This window comes from Anolis sagrei, chromosome 7 (genome assembly GCF_037176765.1).
Source record: "Anolis sagrei isolate rAnoSag1 chromosome 7, rAnoSag1.mat, whole genome shotgun sequence".
Taxonomy (NCBI): Eukaryota; Metazoa; Chordata; class Lepidosauria; order Squamata; family Dactyloidae; genus Anolis; species Anolis sagrei.
In genome coordinates this window covers 28,584,891-28,609,715 of record NC_090027.1, presented here as the reverse complement: position 1 = coordinate 28,609,715, position 24,825 = coordinate 28,584,891, and the positions used below count along the sequence as shown (strand labels likewise).

The window sequence follows — 24,825 nt, the reverse complement described above, 5'->3', positions numbered from 1 at the left end:
CCTGCCAGATGTATTTATGATGCTGGAGGGAGCAAGAGCAGGGTCTCCCCAGATGATCTTAAACTGCAAGGCGGGATGTAGAGGGAGATGCGTACAGACAAGCAAGCTGGGCCAGAACCGTATAGAGCTTTATAGGTCAAAACCAGCATTTTGAATTGAGTTTAAAAGTGGATAGGCAGCTAGTGGAGCTGACACAACAAGGAGTGGTGTGCTCCCTGTATGTCGCCCCAGTTAACAATTTGGCTGCAGCCCGTTGGACTAGTTGAAGTTTCTGAACAGTCTTCAAAGGCAACTCCACATAGAGTTAAAGGAAGAACCGTTTTAACACAGCCATACCTTCTAAGATTTTTTTGCACAGCAAACTAAAAGGTTTAGGGTCCCAAAAACAAAGTCTTAGCTATCCATGGATGTTACTGGGTAAAATGGGAGCCCCCGGTGGCACAATGGGTTAAACCCCTGTGCCGGCAGGAGTGAAGACCTGTTGCAGGTTCAAATCCGGGGAGAGGCGGATGAGCTCCCTCTATCAGATCCAGCTCCTCATGCGGGGACATGAGAGAAGCCTCCCACAAGGATGGTAAAAACATCAAATCATTTGGGCATCCCCTGGGCAATGTCCTTGCAGACAGTGAATTCTCTCACACCAGAAGCGACTTGCAGTTTCTCAAGTCGCTCCTGACACGACAAAAAAAACAAAACAAACCTGGCCCAAATTATCTGTCTGAACGCATCTCCCCCTATGTACCATTGCGGAGATTAAGATCCTCCGGGGAGGCCCTGCTTTCTGTCCCGCCATTGTCACAGGCACCATTGGTGGGGAAGAGAGGCAGGGCCTTCTTGGTGATTGCTCCCCAGCTATGGAACTCCCTTCCTGGTGAGATCAGGTCAGCCCCCTCCCTCCTGTCTTTTAGAAGGATGGTCAAAACTTGGCTGTGGGACCAAGCTTTTGGGACAGTGCAATAAAGCGGCAATATGAAAGATGACCAGGTCAATTAGATTTAACGCGGATGACTAGGACGGTTTTAAATGGTGTATTTTAATATTTTGATAAATGTTTTTTAATGTTTATATATGTGTATGTGAATTTGTGTCCCAGAATTGAATGTTTGCCATGTATATGCATCTCCTTCGGGTTGAGAAGGGTTGAGAAGGGCAGAATATAAATCATATCCTAAACAAAACCTTGAATTTGCTATTTTACATAAGGGATGCAATTTTACTTCACCATTCTATATAAAAGATCTTGAGCATGTAGAGCAGTGGGTCCTCAGGTGTTTTGGCCTACAACTCCCAGAAATCCCATCCAATTTACTAGCTGTTAGGATTTCTGAAAGTTGAAGGCCAAAACATCTGGAGACCCATAGGTTGAGAACCACTGATTTGGAGATTTTGGTATCCGCAGAGGATTATAGAACCAAAACTCCAAAGGTTGTTGGGAAGAGAATATAAAGAACTTTGGGAAGAAAGTTTCCTAGTGAGCATCACAGAAGTGAGCATAATTTGTTTTTCTTGCTGATTCAAGCCCCACTTCACTGCCACATCATCATTTACAGATACTAATAATATTTAATCACTTTTGAATAATATTTAATCACTTGAAGCTTAATTCCCACCAGCATGCACTCTTCTTCTTACCTCCTCCCCATGTTACATTGTGATTGACTTAACATTGTATATAACATAGAAATGTTTTATTTGGCTCTAGCTTCGTCAGCTCCAAGTTCCAATCCATCTTAGAAATTCATTAATTCAATACGAAAATAATCTTTCTTACCTAAGCTGCATGAAGCAATGATTCATTATATTTTCATACATGCATGCTCTACTTTTCCCTTTGTAAAATGCTGCATTTGGAAATTTTGCATATATGGAATGCTGACACTTTTGTAGGAAGTTCCTAGGACTCATATTTAATATAATGTCCACATTCACAAAAAGGCACATTGGCTGTATCCACATATGGGATTGCAATTTACTACTACTACTACTACTACTACTACTACTACCACCACCACCACTACTAATAATAAGAATAATAAGTAGGAGGGGGGCTTCACTGGGGCTCCAGGAGGGCTAGATTTGGCTAAGCACTTGACAGTAAATTGAGATAACACAAATTGGTTCAACAAAAAGTTAATGCGTGTACAACAGAAAAGAATTTGAAAGCTTTTATATGATCAAAATCAATCAAAGCAAATCACTCTTGTGTTGTCTAAGGCCTTCATGGCCAGAATCACTGGATTGCTGTGAGTTTTCCAGGCTGCATGGCCATGTTCCAGAAGCATTCTCTCCTGACATTTCACCCACATCTATGGCAGGCATCCTCAGAATTTGAGAGGTAAGTGAGGTTTATATATCTGTGGAAACTGGCCTCAAGCAGAAAAGAGTTCTTTCTTTCACCCTGGACATTATTCCACAGATACATAAACCTCACTTACCTAGTTTCCAACAGACCTCAGAACCTCTGAGGATTTTTTTTTTCCGTGTCAGGAGCAACTTGAGAAACTGCAAGTTGCTCCTGGTGTGAGAGAATTGGCCAGCTGCAAGGACGTTGCCCAGGGGATGCCCAGATGTTTTGATGTTTTACCATCTTTGTGGGAGGTTTTTCTCAAATCACTTGTGTTGTCGAAGGGTTTCATGGCCGGAATCACTGGGGTGCTGTGAGTTTTCTGGGCTGTATGGCCATATTCCAGAAGCATTCTTTCCTGACATTTTGCCCACATCTATGACAGGCATCCTCAGAGGTTGGGAGAAACTAGGCAAAGTGGAGTATATATATCTGTGAAATGTCCAGTTTGAGAGAAAGAACTCTTGTCTGCTTGAGGGAAGTGTGAATGTTGCAATTGGCCATCTTGATTAACATTTGATGGCCTTGCAGCTTCAAAGCCTGGCTGGTTGCTGCCTGGGGCGATCCTTTGTTGGGATGTGTTAGCTGGCCCTGATTGATTTTTGCCTGGAATTCCCCAGCTTTTTGAGTGTTGCTCTTTATTTTCTGTCCTGATTTTAGAGTTTTTAAATATAGGTAGCCAGATTTTGTTCATTTTCATCATTTCCTCCTTTCTGTTGAACTTGTCCACATGCTTGTGGATTTCAGTGGCTTCTCTGTGCAGTCTGACATGATGGTTGTGAGAGTGGTCCAGCATTTCTGTATTCTCAAATATTATGATTTGTCCAGGTTAGTTCATCATCACATTACACATTACAAGAGCATCATTTGCCAAAATTGGGTTAAACAGGGAAAGGGATTGTTTAAATCAACCAAGAGCGTTTTTGTTTTTAATTTTTAAAGATGGTTTGAGGCATTCCAACCGATTCAGGTTTATGTGTATGGTGGATATGGGAATGGAGTTTGATTTCTTGAACTTGAAATTTCTCTGGCTCTATTTAAAACCTACCTTTACTTTTGCATGACTAATGTTCAGATAAGATTAAAGCGGTGAGTATACGTTTTCTGAGAAATACTTTTGACAGTCCCATTCTTTCCATAGTTACTGCTTTCCCATGGAAAGTTAGAATAATAGAATGCTACAGATTTTCCAGATTTATTTTTAGAGGAGACCAAATCGAAGCAGGTTTGATGACAGCATATAGAGTTCACCATGACAAGAAAAGAAGCTAAGGGCAGAGTAATTTGAGTATCCTTGGCTGGTTTGCTATGTGTGGTAAATCATGGATGGCTATACCAGCTGGAAAGCAGCAGCTTTTTGAATTTAGCTGTTCAGTAGTTTCTGTACATGTGAGTGCACTGCTTTGCCCATGGCAAATGCCACTGTTGCTGCATTAGAGCCTATTACTTACATGGAAGAGATTGGATTAAGATAGACAAAGCAAATAGTGATGAGATAGGCCAGGGTTATTATATGTGTCAGACAACTCCTAAGCTAGCCTGCTCCCCTTAGGTGCCTTGGAGAACCCTGGTTTCATGAATTACAGTTTATAAGGAAAGGAGTACTGGAAATATTTACAAGAATAGTGTTATCTGGATAATTTTATTAAATTCGGCATATTAGATTCATAACTAATATGACTATTCTCAAAATAACATCATTTATTTATTTATTTACGACATTTATATGCCGCCCTTCTCACCCCAGAGCGGCTTACTATATAATACACACACACACACACACACACACACACACACACACAATATATTATATTATTAGCGTAGTACAATATCAGTATTAATTATTACTATATTGTATTATAGCATTATATTGTAATATTATTAGTAATATTACATGTAATATAAATATATTTATATAATTATATATATTATATATTATTATTATTATATTATTATTATAAATATAATTATATCCTTGCAGACAGCCAATTCTCTCACAGCAGAAGCGACTTGCAGTTTCTCAAGTCGCTCCTGACACGACAAAACAAAAAACAAAAAACCAGAGGTAACATATGGCAAGGAACCTTTTGGGTTCTCTGACACGTCAAAAAATAAAATAAAATATATATTATGAACCATCTAGGAGCTTAAGATCGTCTGGGGAGGCCCTGCTCTCAAACCTGCCTGCCTCGCAAGTGCAATTGGCAGAGATGAAGGACAAGGCCTTCTCAGTGGTGGCTCCCTGGCTATGAAATTTCCTCCCCAGGGATATTAGTTCGGCCCCCTCTCTCCTGACTTACCGAAAAAAGTAAAGACCTGGCTCTTTGAGCAAGCTTTTGAGAATGCAGCAGAATAGATAATATGGAACTATGAATGGTGAGCATGGAATGGCCAGATGATGTTACTGGATAATGTTTTTAACAGGATGACACCGATGATTATATGTTTTAACAGTTTTTATATATGTTTTATATTGCAATGTTGATTTTTTAATGGCACTTTTTGAATACTTGCATTGAGTTGTGCCATTCTGTAACCCACCTTGAGTTGCCGTATGGCTGAGAAAGGTGGGCTAGAAATATCGTAAATAAAAAAATAAATAATAAATATATTGCAGTACATTATAAATATTTTTAAAGAGCACCTACCTGGTATAAAGTAAAAGTTTCCCCTGACATTAAGTCTAGTCATATCTGACTCTCAGGGATGGTGCTCATCTCCATTTCTAAGCAGAAGAGCCAGCATTGTCCGTAGACGCCTCCAAGGTCATGTGATTAGCATAACTTCATGAAGTGTCATTACCTTCCCGCCAAAGTGGTACCTATTGATATACTCATATTTGCATGTTTGGTAGTAGCTGGGGCTAACGGTGGGACCTCATTGTGCTCCCTGGATTCAAACCAGCAGCTCAACAGTTTAACCTGCTGCACCACCAGGGGCTCGTCTACCTGATATATTTTCCATCAAAAAGTGAAGTCGAAGCGTAATTTTCACAGACTTTAGTTTGTTAGATGCATGGAGTAAGGTGCCTAGAACTAGACCTCTAGAGCTATGAATGAGCTGGTAGTAGGTGTGAATAGCAATAGAAATGCAAAAAATATACCATAGTTGTTATGGTGATTAGGTGACCAAGTCAGTTTTAACTAGAGTAATTGGTGGTCAAAGAGAGTGTTGTCAAGGCAAGTAGATAGCTTTATGAATGATAGTTATTAGACTATAGTGATATGCTGGATGGGGACCAGAAATGAGATGTAATAAACTCACCAAGAGAGCCCAAGGTTGGGTTGTTAACCAGTGTTATAACATTAGAATAGATAGAGATAGAGTTCTAGGAAATCTGTTGATGGATTGGAGCTTGTGGATATGTTCTAGTTGTCTTTTAGGTCTTTCTTTGTAGTTTATGTTTTTATTCAAGGAAGATTGGGTTGTGCTGCAACTTTTTCTTTGTACTGTTTCCATTCCTAATGTGTGATTTATGTCCATTTATTCTCTGGCACAGAGGCTGGCCTGTTTGCCCAATGTAGAGTGCTGAAGGGCATTGTTGACAGAAGATGGCATGCATCATATTAGAGTATGAGCAAGTGAAAGTACTTATAGCATCTTGACTTCCTTTTGTTGAGTTAGCATTGTAGTGCCTTCTGCTTCACTCACTCATTGTCTGCGCTGCTTATTGCTTCCATTTCAAGTTGAGAAAAATCTGATTCAGTGCAACTGGTTGGACATTTTACTTCACAAAAGGATGTAGGTGAATCTGTGAGCACAGAAAACTGCTTATATTTTGTCACGGCTAGTACTTGTGACTGAAAGAGATGCTACGTTGGGTCCAATTTTGGGAGAGACAGGATATAGATTAAATAATAATAATCTATATAAATAAAAATGTAATGTTCGTTTGTGGGATTAACAGAACTCAAAAACCACTGGACGAATTGACACCAAATTTGGACACAAGACACCTAACAGCCCAATGTATGTCTTTCACTCAAAAAAAAAAAAAGATTTTGTCATTTGGGAGTTATACTTGCTGGGATTTATAGTTCACCTACAATCAAAGAGCATTCTCAACCTCACCAACGATGGAATTGAGCCACACTTGGCACACAGTTCTCCCATGGCCAGCAGAAAATACTGGAAGGGTTTGGTGGGCAGTGTCCTTTGGTTTTGGAGTTGTAGTTCACCTACATCCAGAGATCACTGTGCACTCAAACAATGATGGATCTGGACCAAACTCTACACGAATACTCCATATGCCCAAATGTGAAGACTGGTGGGGTTTGGGGAAAATAGAATCTTGAGATTTGGGAGTTGTAGTTTCTGGGATTTATAGTTCACCTACAATCACAAAGCATTCTGAACCCCACCAACAATAGAATTGGGCCAAACCTCCCACACAGAACCCCCATGTGGGCCACAGCAACGCGTGGCAGGGGACGGCTAATAATAATAATAATGACACTTTATATTCCACCCTATCTCCCCAAGGGGACTTGGGGGGGGGGGATCACAGTACACATACACATTCCTGTCTGTTTTGGACAGATAGGAATGAGACAGACAGAACAGAACAGAAAGGAGGTATATTGTGCTGATGTCCAGCTTTTTCTTTGGCGCCTTGGAGGTTGTGCTCAAACCCAGCCACATGGGGGTGCTGTCACTACATCCTCTATGACAAAGAGCCATCAGGACTTCCTCCTTCCTTTTGGTCACCAGGCATTTTCTGATTTTTTATGGTGTCGTAAAATACTTCCCCCTTTTGTTTCACAGTACCTAATTTCTCAACTTTTTTTAAAATTGTTTTTATTATATATCTTCTATATAAATAAAAATGTAAAGTTTGTTTGTTGGATTAACATAACTCAAAAACCACTGGATGAATTGCTGCTAAATTTGACCACAAGACATCTAACCCAAGGAGTAACCATCACTAAAAAAATGGGAGTTGCAATTGTTGGGATGTATAGTTCACCTACAATCAAAGAGCATTCTGAACTCCACCAATGATGGAATTGAACCAAATGTGGCACACATGACTCCCATGACCAACAAAAAACACTAGAAGGGTTTAGTGTACATTGACATTGAGTTTTGGGAGTAGTAGTTACTGGGATTTATAGTTCACCTACAATCAAAGAGTATTCTGAACCCTGCCAATGACAGAATTGGGGCAAACTTCCCATGCAGAACCCCTATGACCAATAGAAAATACTTAAGGCAATCCAGTAGGCAAACTAGACAATCTCCACATCAGCACTGACAAAGAAACAGCAAGAAATACTGTTTACACACAAGCAGAAAGAAATTACACTTTCTCATTATTTTCCAGATTACCAGACTGGGCCAAAGCAACGTGTGGCAGGGAACGGCTAGTGTGTGTGTGTGTGTATACACACACACACACACACACACACACACATATATAGAAACATACAATCTTCAAAATTCAGAAGTCAAAATACAAGTATTTTTCCCCAATCCCACCAGCACCAATCCCCCCATAGCAAGAGTTTCTATGCTTATTACAATTGTTCAATCATGATAATAATCTTATTTAACTCCTTATATCTATCTTTCCCCTTTATTCTGGAAATTAGACCCTTCCATTTTGCCTCACAGGTCCTTATCTCTACCTAATTTCTCTACTTACAGCTCAAGCTGTTTTTGAACTGCTTAGGTAAACAGTGAGCTGGGCTGACAGTTGGGAGCTCACGCCGACTCAGGCCTTCAAACTGGCAACCTTTTGCTTGGTAGATCTTATAATTGCTGGTGATTTACCAACTGTGCTAAATCAATCAACCAGTAACTATTTCAAATATGTTACACATTTGCATGGTGTACCTGGAAGAACGTGATATCTATCTATCTGTCTGTCTGTCTGTCTGTCTATCTATCTATCTATCTATCTATCTCACATTCTTCCATATATATATATATATATATATATATATATATAAACTTATATTAGTTTGTTCTGAGCATTAAGATCATTAAAAGAATGTGCAAATGTAATATTACCTCCTTTTTCAGCTTAAGATTTCAGATGTTAACATTTTGACTTTAGAAGCCTATTATTAGTGAGAGGTATTTTGAAAGCATGAACTAATTTTAGATATCTTTCAAAGTTGCTTTCAATTCTATTTGGACATTCCCCCCCCCCCCCCCCCCTAAATCAGTGGACCTTTTAATCATTTTGGGTATATTGGTAAAACTATATACTTTTCTGAACAATGTTTAATATATTTTATGGTTGAATATGGCCAAGGCAACCACAATAGCCTTTGTATTAAAGTACAGGATGGAACCAAGAATTAGGTTAAAAATGTGGGGAGCCATGAAGAGTGTGTGGGATGCATCCAGAAGAAAATTGAAGAAATTATCATGACGGCAAGCAGCACCTCCTCCACAGGTCTCCTTTTGGTTGTAATGACTCAGAATTTCATGCTGCTTTAGTTTAAAGAAAGAGACAATTAAGTCACTTATGGATGCTGCCAAGCATCAATATCCACTGCTAAGAAACTGCGAGCGTCTTCACTGAAAAATAGTGTGGGACAGCAATGCTGATAGACCCCAATATATTATCCTTGCAAAGGAACCCTTTTACTTGAAGAAAGGTTTAAATGCACAGCTTACCAGTATCCATGCTTAGTAAGGTAAAGGTTTCCACTGACATTAAGTCTAGTGTAGTTCAACTCTGGGGGGTGGTGCTTATGTCCGTTTCTAAGCTGAAGAGCCAGCATTGTCCGTAGACACCTCCTAGGTCATGCGGCCAGCCTGACTGCATGGAGCGCCATGACCTTCCCACCAGAGCGGTACCTATTGATCTACTCACATTTGCATGTTTTCTAACTGCTAGGTTGGCAGAAGCTATGTCATCAGCTGGGGACCCCTTCCCCCCAGCACCAACTGCCACTCTGGACCAGAGTGAAAGGGGGGGGGGCAGTGGACACTTCCACCTTGTCTCCTGTGTAATGTTAATAATATAATGTAATGTAATATAATATTATAATGTAATGCAATATAATACTACTAATAATATGATATTATAATTATATATTTATATTACACTAGCTGTACCCAGCCACGCGTTGCTGTGGCACAGTCTTGTGGTATGGAAAATTAAGTAATGAGATTGTCTGCTTAACAACAACAACAACAACAGTATTAGTAATAATAGCATCCTAGGATAGAAAGAGACTTCCAAGGGCCATCCAATCCTGCCCCTTCTGCCATAAGGGAAAAGCACAATCAAAGCACTCCTGACAGATGGACATTCACCCTCTGCTTAATAATAACAACTACTACAACAACAATAATAATAGAATCCTAGGGTAGGAAGAGACCTCAAAGGGCAATCTAGTCCAGCCCTTTCTGCTATAAAGGAAAACACAATCAAATCACTTCTGATAGATGGCCATTCAGCCTCTGATGATGATGATAAAGAGAAAGAAGAAGAAAAATAGAAGTTCACCTACATCCAGAGAGCACTGTGGAGGGAAGGGGTTTGCATGCATGTGCTGTGTTTTCTTCATCCTTTTGTAAATTTTAAATGTTTTATCTTTTTTTTGGGGGGGGGGGGAGTTTTTTTGAGTGAAGAACATACATTGGGTTGTTAGGTGTATGCTATCCAAATTTGGTGTCAATTCACCTAGTGGTTTTTGAGTTATGTTAATCCCACAAATGAGCATTACATTTTTATTTATATAGATGTAATATTACTAATAATATTACAATATAATGGCATAATACATATAGTAATAATTAATACTGATATTGTACTATGCTAACAATATAATATATTGTATGTATATATAGCTTGTAAGCCGCTCTGAGTCCCCTTCGGGGCAAGAAGCGCGGCATATAAATGTTGTAAATAAATAAATAAGCTGGGGCTATCAGTGGGAGCTCACCCTGCTCCCCAGATTCGAACTGCCAGCAAGTTCCGCATCTCAGTGGTTTAACCCACTGTAGCACCAAGGGCCCATATCCATGCTTGCTTGCAATAAAAAGGGGTTTTTTCTTATTGGCATGACTTGAATTCTGGCTTCTTCTTACCGTGGAATGCACTTTCACCATCTGATGGAAAGCCAATACAACAATCCTGATTTGGAAGGTTTTCCAGCTGCTGAAAGTCTTCAAGTTTGTGTCTGTTCCATCAGATCAGAACTGTAAGAATTTCAACAAACTCAAAGGAAGTATTTCATACCTACTCATTTTCTGCGTGGATCTACAATTACAAGCCTGCTGGATATTGCATGGTAGGCATTAGAATAAAATCACTCTCTCTCACACAAAAGATAATTTGGGTAAAAGCCCAAGTGACAAATGAGGGTTACCAAGGCAACAGCAGATATTTAACATTTTTGTTTAAATATGTTTAATCATACCGTATCTGTAAAACACACACATACACACTTTGCCTGCTTGCTGAGTTGCCACTGAATCATTGCTTTTAAGGGTCTGTTGGGTAAATATCTAATTAGAATGATATACCTCTGATAGTCAGTAAATCTCTTTTTGATTTCCTTTTTGGCCCTATTAGGAAATTGCAATAGCCACGTGATGGAAGTATCAGAAATGATCTCAATTCTGCAGATAGGGAGGTAATGTAGCAATGAAAATGATATTCAGAAATAGGCACCCATGCTATTGTGTTTGGCCATGCCTCACAGAATCCACCAAAATGTGTGAATGCAACTAAACAGCTTATTGAAATGGAATAAAGCTTCGGTTTTTCGCTTTGAATAAAGCTTCAGTTTTTCATGTACATATAGTTAAACTGTACAATTCACAAGAGGTAATGACGGATTAGACAAATTTGTGAATGACAAAGATTACATAGCTTAGCAGAAAAGAGAAATATTGTTGTCTTGGCTTTTAGGATTTCCTGGGGTTATTTGGGGCACTGATTCAGAAAATTGCATTGGATAGACCACATCAGCTCTACTTTCTTAAATATGGTTATCATGATTCTTAATGGGCAAGCAGATGAAGACTTGGACATGCCACGTGTTCTGTATCTCAAAAACTAGGGCTGATAGAATAAAAGTGGTATCATTTTTAGAATTGGCAGGAACAGGTCTAACTTTTGAGATACCGAAATGTGTCTTGCCCAATTTTATCAAAATATTAGGTCAATATATGGATAAAATGTGATTATAAGTCAATGACAATATATTACTGCCTAGTAGCAGGCCTCTTATAAACAGTTGACAGGAAACATCAGTGAGATGTTGTTGTGCTTGTGGACTTAACATAGAGATAGGCATATGACCATGGAGGAGTTGGGTATGTTTAGCTTGGAGAAGAGAAGTTTGAGAGGGAACATGAGAGCTATGTTTAAACATTTAGAAGGATTCTACATTGAGAAAGGGACAAGGGCATGGAGCAATGGATTCAACTTGTAGGCAAAGAGATTCCACCTTATTTATTTATCACTAGCTGTCCCCTGCCACATGTTGCTGTGGCCCATTCTGTGTGTGAATATATGTGTGTATATTTGTGTTTGCGTGTGTATATATTTATATATGTGTGTATATGTGTGTGTTTGTATATATGTGTGTATATATTTGTTAATTTGTGTGTTTATATGCGTACATGTATATTGTGTATATGTGTGTGCTTGTCTTTATGCATATTTGTGTGTGTATATGTATGTATGTGGATATGTATATGTGTGTGCATGTGTATATGTATGGGTGTATTTGTGTGTGTTTGTGCATATATATACGTGTGTGCATGTGCATATGTATATGAGTGTATTTGTATATGTATATATGGTGTATTTTTGGGTTTTAAGTCTGTTATGCTGGGGTTGTGTGTGTGTGTGTCTGTGTCTGTGTCTCTGTGTGTCTGTGTGTGTATGGGTGATGGACACTCGTTGGACTGTTAGATGTATTGTGTCCAAATTTGGCATCAATTCATCCAGTGGTTTTTGAGTTATGTTAATCCCACAAGGGAACATTACATTTTTATTTATATAGACTAGCCATCCCCTGCCACGCGTTGCTGTGGCCCAGTCTGGTGATCTGGAAAATAAAGTCATGAGAAAGTGTTGGTTTTGAATATATGTAATTTCTTGATGCTTGTGGGTAAACAGTATTTCTTGCTGTTTCTTTGTCAGTGTTGATGTGGAGATTATCTGGTTGGTCTACTCTGGAACATGCAACATAAAATTGTCCTTCTTTAGAAGTCCCTTTCAAATCTATGCTACTATATTTGTGTGTGTGTGTGTGTGTGTGTGTGTGTGAGAGAGAGAGAGAGAGAGAGAGAGAGAATTATATCTATCTATATCTATAGCGGGATGGCTCTTTGTCAGGAGGGTTTCGATTACATTTTCTTGCCCTGATCAAGGGAGTTGGACTGGATGGCCTAAAGTATGGGTTCTGTGTGGGGAGTTTGCCCCAATTCTGTCGTTGGTAGGGTTCAGGATGCTCTTTGATTGTAGGTGAACTATAGATCCCAGTAACTACAACTCTCAAATGTCAAGGTCTATTTCCCGCAAACTCCATCTGTGTTCATATTTGTGCGTATGGAGTATTCGTGCCAAGTGTGGTCCCGATCTGTCATTGTTTGAGTCTACAGTGCTCTCTGTCCAGAGAGCACTGTGGACTCAAACAATGACAGATCGGGAACTACAACTCCCAAACTCAAGGTCAATGCCCACCAAACCCTTCTAGTGTTTTCTGTTGGTCATGGGAGTCCTGTATGCCACGTTTGATTCAACTCCATCACTGGTGGAGTTCAGAATCCTCTTTGATTGTAAATAAACTATAAATCTCATCAACTACAATTCCCACATGACAAAATCATTTTTTTTAGTGATGTTCACTCCTTGAGTTAGTAGGTATCTTGTGGCCAAATTTGGTATCAATTTGCCCAGTGGTTTTTGAATTATGTTAATCCCACAAACGAACATTACATTTTTACTTATATAGATGTCAGGACCGAACCAAAACAGTTGTATTGCATTAAAACATACAGACAAACAAAACACAAAGTTTGCAGACTTGGCATTCTATTAAATGTCCTTTGACCAGAAGCTGGCCACTTGGAGTGCCTCTGATGTTGCTGCAAGAAGGTCTTCCATTGTGCATGTGGCAGGGCTCAGGTTTCATTGCAGTGGGTGGTCTGTGGTTTGCTCTTCTCTACACTCGCAACCAGGAGATTCCACCTAAACATTAGGAAGAACATCCTGATGGTAAGAGCTGTTGGGCAGTGGAATATGTTGACTGTGATGGAGTCTCCTTCTCTTCTCTAGAGGTTTTTAAGCGGAGGTTGGATGGGCCATCTGTCGGGAGGGCTTTGGTTGTGTTTTCCTACATGGCGGAATAGGGTTGTCCTGGATGGCCCTTGTGGTCTCTTCCAACTCTATGATTCTCTTGTCATACTTTTTGAATTCAGGATTGGTGACATACACAAGGGTTCTGCAAGTAGAGTTCCATTCCAGAGATAGTTTATTCAGCAAGGTGTGTATTTCCCTTTGCGTTTTGACCAGACGCCCATTGAGTATTGTGGAACCGGATCATTATATGAGTTTTGTCATCAGTTACACATTGGTGTGATTCAGCGTCCAGTCAGCATGCTGCACCCACAGTGTAGATATATTTACATATCTTTTGCGTAAATGTTACATATTTATTTGTTTTTTTTTATGCTGTTTAATAAGCTACAAATGGCTTCGCTTTTTTTAATTTGTTTTTTGTTGGTGAAGCAGTCATTTTTATCAGTTGTTTTGAAAGGGCTTTAAAGAGGAAAAACATCTACCAGAAAGCAACATTGTTTGCTCTGGTTATAAATTGAGAAATGAGACATCTTTGGTTCTTAATGTGTCCAAGGGAAACAGTTCACTTCCAGAAAGGTTATAGGAGCGACTTCTGTTAATTAACTGGACTTTATTTCTTCTTAGTTTTTCATTCTGCAGAAGCCGTTCCTGTTATTTTTCTTATTTTCCTGATACAACTCATCTTTTCAAAATTTGATGCTTGAAATTAATTGGTTATACCTGTTTGCCTGGGTTTCTCTGCCTTAACATAATTTCAATAATGTTTCATTTTTCCCGTAAGGCTAATAGCATGTTCACTTCATTATTCCATTTTCCTTCACTAACATTCACAATTGACATTGGCTATTGTCCTTTGAGCATTTTCCAATGGGTTCTGAGACAGATTTTTTTTACAGCTTAAACCATGACAGTTACCATTATAAACTTCATAGTATTCTTTCAAATAACATTATTTAAGGTTTGTTTGGTTCCCAGCAAAAAATACTGCCCTGATTCTATAATCAAGCCCTTCTGAAAAGGCTTGCTCATGAAGACATTTTATTATCCCCACTATAACTCCGTATAATTAAAAAGGTCATATTGAAGTACATTGGCCTGTGGCAGAGGACAGTGTGGCAGACTCCAGAGAAGTTGAATCAAGTGGCATCTTGATCTCAGACATTTCTGCAAAAGTATCTGGTCTCAGTGCTGGCTTAATGTCATGCCTTGCGACCTTATGTTCAGTATTGAACCTACACTACTTCCGCAACAAAGTTTTTTTTTTTTTCATATCAGGAGCGACTTGAAAAATTGCAAGTCGCTCCTGGTGTGAGAGAATTGGCCGTCTGCAAGGCCGTTGCCCAGGGGATGCCAAGATGTGTTACCATCCTGTGGGAAGCTTCTCTCATGTCCCTGCATGGGAGCTGGAGTTTACAAAGCGAGCTCATCCATGCTCTTCCCAGATTTGAACCTCTGACCTGTCAGTCTTCAGTCCTGCCGGCACAAGAGTTTAACCCATTGTGCTACCGGGGGATCCTAAGGCACTAAGTTCTGAATGGGAAAAGGAGGCCTTGTTGTTAGAGTGTTCTTTAACAACCCAGAGGTTCCCGGTGACGCAGTGGGTTAAAACCCTGTGCTGGCAGGACTGAAGTCTGACAGGTCACAGGTTCGAATCCGGGGAGAGCAGGAATGAGCTCCTCTATCAGCTCCAGCTCCTCATGCGGGGACATAAGAGAAGCTTCCCACAAGGATGGTAACACATCAAAACATCTGGGCGTCCCCTGGGCAACATCCTTGCAGATGGCCAATTCTCTCACACCAGAAGCGACTTGAAGTTTCTCAGTTCCCTTCTGACACGACAAAACAACAACAAAAACAACAAAAAACAACAACTCATATACCTTCCAGACATGCACATATTCTCCTCCATCCTATGGGAGGCTTCTCTCATGTCCCCACATGAAGAGCTGGAGCTACAAGATGGGAATTCACCCTGTTCCCTGGATTCAACCGCTGACCTTTTGGTCAGCAGTCCTGCTGGTACAAGGGTTTAACCCATTGTGCCACTGGGGGCTCCTAAAAGGGGTGCTTTTAGAGAGACAACTTTGAATATTACTTGCTTTGTTGGCCATGTGTGGTGCTCACCTGACATGAAGAAAAGCAGAAGAATCACTTAGAATGAGTGCACAACTTGTGATCCTGTTCCCATTATAAACTTATGGAAACGGGACTGGGAGAGACCCTCTTTGGAAATGGCTTTAGGATTATTGAAAGTAGAAGATAGAAAAAATAATTTGTACTCATTTTCCATTCGGTAGTGGCCTTCCAAGTATTTTTGTAAACAGCCATGTTGGGTTAGTAATGTGAAGCTCTGCATTTGTGTCAATTTGGCCCTTGTGGGCGATCAGGTTAATAGCCTGCCATTAAGCAACTTGCTGGGTTTAGAGAAAGTAGGTTTCCTTAAGTTAGATTCAACAGTATCAAGCCTTGCACCTTATAAAAATGAAGTCACTGGTTTATGGCTGGGATATTATCTCCATCTATTGAATTGAATGTTGTTGTTCTTGAGATAATAACCCTATATTCCATTCAATATATGGAGGTAATATCCCAGTCAGTGACTAGGTGGTAACTTGAATGACCTTCAGTTGGATTATGTTTGATCTGTCTTTTCTACCTAATTTAATGAACCGCCTTCGGCAGAGGAGAGATAATTGTTTGGCACAGGGGTACACTTGGATCTCCTGAAATTGCTTTTCCTTGTTTACAAACTGCCTTGAACATCAGTGCGGTGTTCCCCTTATTAACCTACCAAGAGAAAAATGTGTTCTATCTCCTTATTTTTGATTGGGGGTGTAGATACCCATATTGATTTCTCTCCTCATTCATTGAACTTTTATGAGGTAGTGTTGAGTTGGCCACCATCTTTGTGAGTAATGTACCACACAAGATTGTTGAGATGGTATTACGGCAGATTGATGTGCCCCTTCAATGGGAACAATATAATAATATAATAATAATAATAAGAAGAAGAAGAAGAAGAAGAAGAAGAAGAAGAAGAAGAAGAAGAAGAAGTAGTAGTAGTAGTAGTAGTAGTAATTTGGATTATTAATGTCACCATACTGGGTGACAGTCACATTGAAGAAGAACAACAGGAAAAACTCAGCCGTTATCAGGACCTCAAAATCGAACTGCAAAGGCTCTGGCATAAATCAGTACAGGTGGTCCCAGTGGTCATTGGCATACTGGATGCCGTGCCAAAAGATCTCAGCCAGCATTCGGAAACAATAGACATTGACAAAATCATGATCTGTCCACTACAAAAGGCCACCTTGCTTGGGATTCCACGTATCATTCGAAAATACATCACATAGTGCTAGATGCTTAGGAAGTGTTCGACTTGTGATTTTGTGATATGAAATCCAGCATATAGATCTCGTTTGCTGTGACATACAGTGTTTTTGTGTCAGTAAAATAATAACATAATAATACACTTTTTAAAATATTCTGCTCTTCTTCCCTAGGGAACTCAGAATAGATTACAGCATTTACATACATCGGCAAACATTCAATGCCTTTACAATCATATACAATGGGACAGACAAACACAAACAAAGCTAGTGGCTCCTCCTTTCATTTCCGGCTTTCTGGAGGTGGTGCTCATCTCTGGCTCTAGGGAGATACTTAATCCGTTTTCAAACCAAGGAGCCTTTGTTGTCACCTCCTGGTCGTATGGCCAGCAAGATTGCTTGGATGTTCTCTTTGTCATTTCCTACTGAAGCATTACCTATTTATCTACTCACATTTGCATGTATTAGAACTGCTAGGTTGACAAGAGCTAGGGCTGACATGTGGGAGCTCCCCCAGTCTAGTGGATTTGAACCACCAACCTTCAGGTCAGCAGTTCAGCCAACCTTCAGGTCAGCAATTTAGCAGCACAAGGGTTTAACCCATTGTTCCACTGCAATGTATACATCAATACGACAGAGTGCGTATTATTGTATTTCTTCAGTTGTAAGATGTCAAAAGATGTGCCACAATTTCAGTACCACCACCAAAAATACATAAGATCCACTTACGATTCTAAGATGCAACCCATTTTTAGAGATGTTTATATAGGAAAAATATGTGTCTTAGAATGGAAGAAATATACTATTAAGATATTTTAATTTGCTTTTATTTTGGGCCTGGTTTAATATGCTTACAGTCATCGAATCATAGAGTTGGAAGAGACCTCATGGGCCATCCAGTCCAACCCCCTCCCAAGAAACAGGAAAATTGCATTCAAAGCACCCCCAACAGATGGCCATCCAGCCTCTGTTTAAAAACAGAGAGTTCCACTGCTCCACAGATCAAGGAGCCTCTACCACACTCCTGGGCAGAGAGTTCCACTGCTGAACAACTCTCACAGTCAGGAAGTTCTTCCGCATGTTCAGATGGAATCTCCTTTCTTATAGTATGAAGCCATTGCTCCATTGCGTCCTAGTCTCCAGGGCAGCAGAAAACAAGCTTGCTCCCTTCTCCCTGTGACTTCCTCTCACATATTTATACATGGCTATCATATCTCCTCTCAGTCTTTTCTTCTTCAGGCTAAACATGCCCAGCTCTTTAAGCCACTCCTCATAGGGCTTGTTCTCCAGACCTCTGATCATTTTAGTCGCCCTCCTCTGGACACATTCCAGCTTGTCAATATGTCTCTTCAATTGTGGTGCCCAGAATTGGACACAATATTCTACCAAGGCAGAATAGAGGGGTAGCATGACTTCTCTTCTAGAATTATTATTGTTTAATGTTGTCTTAAACTGTCAAAATTCCTATTGTTGGGTCCTTGGATAAAGGGTGGGACATATATTTTTAATGAAATTGTTGCACTTCTTGCAGCATTGTTCCTTAACTTGCATTTTCAACACTAACTGAGAAATGCAGAAGAAAAGCAGCTAGTGTCATGTATATCAGTCTTGGAATATTTACAAATACTTGTATTTGTTGGGAAGTTTTGGATGTTGCTTTAAAAACCTCCCAAGAAGCTAATCTTCGTTACAGTTATTAAATGTAATATATAAGTTTACTGCTCAAAAGCAACCCAGAGTATTTCGTTGGTAGTTTCATAACACACCCACAGCTATCATATATAATGCTACAAGCCACTGGTTTATGATGCAAAACACATACCCTCTGTAATTCCAAAAATAGCCCAAACAGCTATTACAAAATAAACTGAGTGGAAGTATCACTTTTAATATGACAATCCTAATGTGACCTTATGTCTTAGTTGCCTTAAAACAGAATCAATTACAGTTTCTGTGATAGTTGCTTTGGTTACTTCCTAGCTTTGGATTGAATAATGTATCAGTCTCTTCATACAGAAAACAACCACAAAAACTTTGACTTACAAATTAGCAAAGACAAATGCCAGGAGGGACTTGTTATTGTGGTCATATCCAGTTGCTTATATCAACATAATTTTTGACTGTAGGCGAATTTGTTCTTGCCTGACGTATTCTGCATGTAAGCTCACTGGGATGAGTTATGCCTTATTTTAAAGCCCTTGTGTTAAAGGACACAGTATATGTTAGACAGGTATATATGCTGGATAAGTATATATTGACATCTATATAAATTTTAAAAATGTAATGTTCGTTTGTGGGATTAACAGAACTCAAAAACCACTGGGGGAATTGACACCAAATTTGGACACGATACACCTAACAACCCAATGTATGTCCTTCACTCAAAAAAATGATTTTGTCCTTTGGGAATTGTAGTTGCTATGATTTATAGTTCACCTACAATCAAAGAGCATTCTGAACCCCACCAACAATGGAATTGAACCAAACTTGGCACACAGTTCTCCCATGACCAACAGAAAATACTGGAAGGGTTTGGTGGGCAGTGTCCTTTGGTTTTGGAGTTGTAGTTCACCTACATCCAGAGAGCACTGTAGACTCAAACAATGATGGATCTGGACCCAACTCTACACGAATACTCAATATGCTCAAATGTGAACACTGGTGGAGTTTGGGAAAAATAGTTTTTTGACATTTGAGAGTTGTAGTTGCTGGGATTTATAGTTCACCTACAATCACAGAGCATTCTGAAGCCCACCAGCAATAAAATTGGGCCAAACCTCCCACACAGAACCTCCATGTGGGCCACAGCAACGCATGGCAGGAGATGGCTAGTTGATATGTGAAAAGGCAACATTTAAACATTACGGATACGTGTGCATCCACAAATCTGCTCAAAACATTATTTATTCAGCCAGCCAAGTCCCCCCCCCCTCCCATAATTAGGAATGGCTTGAGACACTTCAAGTTGCTTCTGGTGTGAGAAAATTGACCATCTGCAAGGACATTGCCCAGGGGACGCCCAGATGTTTTACCATCCTGTGGGAGACTTCTCTCATGTCCCCCACAAGTTTTAATGTCAATAAAAAAGGATCCAAAAAGAAAGAGAGAACACAGAAGGACCAATGACTGCATTTCTAAGGCTCTCCAGCCAACACAGATCACAGAGCTCCATTTTAGAGGTTGTCATCTAAAATATTTAAGATTTTCAAGCTGTGGCTTAGAGATCATGTTCAAAATGTATAATGTAAGGTTCTCTTTATGAATTCCTTACTAACAGCAAAATTCCCATATGAATGGAGAGTGGGGAAAGGTGATAGAAGGAAATAGTTTTCTTGAGATTGAGAGAGCTCTAAATCAGAGTTTGGATTTCATGATATCTTTATATAAATATACAGATTATGTTTTGATAGTATCTTGAATGGCTTTGAACTTGAATGCTTCCCTAGAGATATAGGTAGCTAAAGGCTTCCCCTGACATCAAGTCTAGTCATGTCCGACTCTGTGGGGTGGTGCTCATCTCCATTTTCAGGCTGAAGTGCCGGCGTTGTCAGCAGACACCTACTAGGTCATGTGGCCAGCATGACTGCATGGAGTGCCGTTACCTTCCTGTAGAAGCGGTACCTATTGATCTGCTGACATTTGCATGTTTTCGAACTACTACGTTACCAGAAGCTGGGCCTAACAGTGGGAGCTCACCCCGCTTCCCAGATTCAAACCGCCGACCTTTTGGTCAGCAACTTCATCAGCTCAGTGGTTTAATCCTCTGTGTCCATCTCTAGAGATATAACCTTCCTGCAGAAGCGGTACCTATTGATCTACTGACATTTGCATATTTTTGAACTGCTAGGTTAGCAGAAGCTGGGCCTAACAGCGGGAGCTCACCCCGCTCCCCAGATTCAAACCGCTGACCTTTCGGTCAGCAACTTCATCAGCTCAGTGGTTTAATCCTCTGTGTCACCAGGGGGTCAATCTCTAGAGATATACTAAAGATATATTTTTGGAACAACAAAAATGAAAATTTTAAATTAACATGTGAAAATTACAAATAGGCTTTATGATGTTCTTGGCTCAGAATGACTCCTTATGTCAGATATTAAAACAATATTATTACTACAGGATTTTATTATAAACCAGTCATGTTTATGTTGTTGTTTTTGGGACGGGGACACAACATCCTTCATGAAAATGCTGAAATCTATAGACTTTGTTTCTCTTTGCATCAAAATATCTTCTTGCATTGTAAATTACTTTGCTTCCCATATACACATCTGGGATGAAAAAAAAAGACTGTGTAAGGAACTATTCTATAGGGCCCCTTGAACTGTTTAAAATTTCAAAACAGCAGATCTGGGGTCCTTTGATATATTCTAATGAGTCTGAATAAGACGCAAGCACTCTTTTCTTCCCTTTCTTTGCTGTTACTCAGAACCTTTGGTATCATGGTTAATTTTAAGGCAAAAATTACATTTCCCATAGTTTTTTTGTTTTTTTTTTGTAATTCTCCACATTGGTGAGATTCTGGTGATACACTCCAGTGCTGTTTCCACAGAAACCAATGACCTCTTGCCGCTCTCCTGTGTATATCCTAAAGATATATGATCTAGAAGGCTGACAACCTCTTTTTAGGATAGGGCAACGTTTCTCAAACTTGGGGTCAGGTCCCCTGGGAGGGAGATCATGGCGGGGTTTCAGAGGGGTCCTAGATTTCTGATGGTCTTAGGAACCCCTTTGGCAGAGAAGCCAGAAAATCTCCTACTTTCCTTCTGTTCCTTTTTGAAACAGACTGATAATCGTCCTGCCAAAAGCCCTTCTCCATTGTGATTGGCTGGCCTCTCAGCCAAGGGGAGGACTGTTTTTGAGACTCCAAGTGGGGAGGGGAGAGCAGGTGTGCTCGGCACATGGCAGCGTGGTGTGCATGTGTGCAAAGGAGAGCGTAAGAGGCTGGAGGGAGACTCCCACCAATGAGTCCCTTCAAGACATGGTGTTCTGTGGGAAGTTTGGCCCAATTCTATCGTTGATGGGGTGCAGAATGCTCTTTGACTATAAATCCCAGCAACTACAACTCCCAAATGTCAAGGTCTATTTTCACCAAACTCCACCAGTGTTCACATTTGGGCATATTCAGTACTTGTGCCAAGTTTGGTCCAGATCTATCATTGTTTGAGTCCCCAATGTTCATTGAATGTAGGTGAACTACAACTCCAAAATTCAAGGACAATGCCCACCAAACCCTTCCAGTATTTTCTGTTGGCCATGGGAGTTTTGTGTGCCAAGATTGGTTCAATTGCATCACTGGTGGAGTTCAGAATGCTCTTTGATTGTAGGTGAACTATAAATCCCAGCAACTACAACTCCCAAATGACAAAATCAATCCACCCCCTTTCCCTGCACACCTCACCAGCATTAAAATTTGGGCGTATTGGGTATTTGTGCCAAATTTGGTCCAGTGAATGCAAATACATCCTGCAGATCATATATTTACATTACTATTTATAACAAAGAAAATAATTCTATAGTTGGGGGTCACCACAACTTGAGGAGCTGCATTAAGGGGTCGTGGCATTAGGAAGGTTGAGAACCACTGTTTACAGTAATGTGAACTACTCTAAATTTGTAATTCTTCCAAATTCTTTTTTCTTTAGGATGATGAAGTCCTCTCTACATTCAGAAGAGGATGATTTTGTTCCAGAGCTTCAGAGAAGCATCCATCCCCGTGAAAGACCAGATTGGGAAGAAACTCTCAGTGCAATGGTAAAGAATCTCTTTTGCTGTCGTTGCCTATAGCCCTTAAAATATTATCTGGTCCAGAGAAATTGATTTATGCTTTTTGTGGTTATTTTCAAACCATTACATTGATTTCTGTATAGATTTGAGAATTGTGGAAAGCATTCGAGTATTTAGATACATGTTCTAGTAGAGAGGAGGAGAAGGAAGAAATGGTGGTGATGATGATGCTGGCTGATTCTCTCCCATTAATACATGCCCCAAAGCACAGCTAGTGATCATTTAAATGCTTTGTAATGTAGCAGTGATTTTCAATTTGCATGAACCGCTCTGTCAGCTAGGATCCATACCATGTATGATTTTCTAATGGAAAATAGCCTTGTTGAAATACATTACATAAACAAACACCATTATATATTATGTTATATTAGTCTGCAGAAAAAGAAAAACCTTGGATTTTAGCATGCTCTTTTTCCAAGCCTTTAAATTGGTGTTTGAAAAGAAACAACTCCAGTCCTGGCACAATATCTCCTTCATATGCTTATTTCACAAACAGTACTAGAAGAATGGAATAAGTGAAGCTCATCTAATTTGTATTTTTTTTCTTCTGCTTCATTTCTATTCTTTCAGGCATAAAAACACAAAAAGCACTCCAAATTCTGAGTGCTATTGTAGAAAATGCTGTAGCTCTTCGCTTGGTTGGGATGGTGAAAAGTCTTGGATTGCCAAATGCTAAAGTTAGTTCTTCTCTACAGGAAGGAACTTGTGTTGTTCTTCATCTTTTGTCTTGTTAGGCATGCAATAACATGTCACCTTCTTCTCCCATCTCCCGCTCCTCATAGCTTCAGGAAATCCTTGCGATTAGTCATAGAATCATAGAATCAAAGAGTTGGAAGAGACCCCATGGGCCATCCAGTCCAACCCCCTGCCAAGAAGCAGGAATATTGCATTCAGATCACCCCTGACAGATGGCCATCCAGCCTCTGTTTAAAAGCTTCCAAAGAAGGAGCCTCCACCACACTCCGGGGCAGAGAGTTCCACTGCTGAACGGCTCTCACAGTCAGGAAGTTCTTCTTCATTTTCAGATGGAATCTCCTCTCTTGTAGTTTGAAGCCGTTGTTCTGCGTCCTAGTCTCCAGGGAAGCAGAAAACAAGCTTGCTCCCTCCTCCCTGTGGCTTCCTCTCACATATTTATACATGGCTATCATATCCCCTTTCAGCCTTCTCTTCTTCAGGCTAAACATGCCCAGCTCCTTAAGCCGCTCCTCATAGGGCTTGTTCTCCAGACGTTTTATCATTTTAGTCGCTCTCCTCTGGACACATTCCAGCTTGTCAATATCTCTCTTGAACTGTGGTGCTCAGAATTGGACACGATATTCCAGATGAGGTCTAACCAAGTCCCTTGCAATACATGTAAAGGCTCATCATATGGTGAATATGGGCAGTAAAAATTCAACCTGGGGAGGAACATATAACAAATTACATTGATTATTGTGTAAATAATTCTGATGGTGCTCCACCACAGTATTGTGTTGTGTGTAGAGCACTGGAGATGGTGTAAGGAGACCAAACTCTCCAAACTCAAACTTATTGATTAACTATGGGCAGACCATTCTCTCTAAGAATACCATATATATTTGAGTATAAGCCGACCCGAATATAAGCCGAGATACCTAATTTGACTTCAAAAAACTAGGAAAACGTGTTGACTCGAGTATAAGCCGAGGATGGGAAATGCAGCAGTGAATGGTAAATTTCAAAATAAAAATAGATACCAATAAAATTACATTAATTGACGCGTCAGTAGGTGAAATGTTCTTAATATTTACATACAGCTGTAATTTAAAATAAGACTTTCTAATTCTGATTAAACCATCATTCTAACCTTCTTCAATGTAAATGTGCTTACATATCCTTCCAATAATAATAATAGAGTAAAATAATAAATGTAATAATAAAAATAACAATAGAGTAAAATAATAAATATAATAACAATACTAAGTAGAGTAAAATAATAAATGTAATGATAGAGTAAAATAATAACTATAATAACAATAACAATAGAGCATAATAATAATAATAGAGTAAAATAATAAATGTAATAAAAATAATAATAGAGTAAAATAATGTAAGTGTAATAATAATAATAA

General features: G+C 39.7%; 1 protein-coding gene across 3 annotated transcripts in view; it reads left to right on the top strand.

Annotated features, from left to right (window-relative positions):
• Positions 1–24,825, top strand: part of ARHGAP32 (Rho GTPase activating protein 32) — a 236,503-nt gene that overhangs the window by 71,480 nt on the left and 140,198 nt on the right. For all 3 annotated transcript variants that reach the window (XM_060787498.2, XM_060787496.2, XM_060787497.2), the window contains exon 2: positions 22,594–22,702. In XM_060787498.2, coding sequence (XP_060643481.2) covers positions 22,595–22,702 — 108 coding nt within the window. In that variant the 5' untranslated portion in view covers position 22,594. The remainder of the gene's footprint in view (positions 1–22,593; positions 22,703–24,825) is intronic.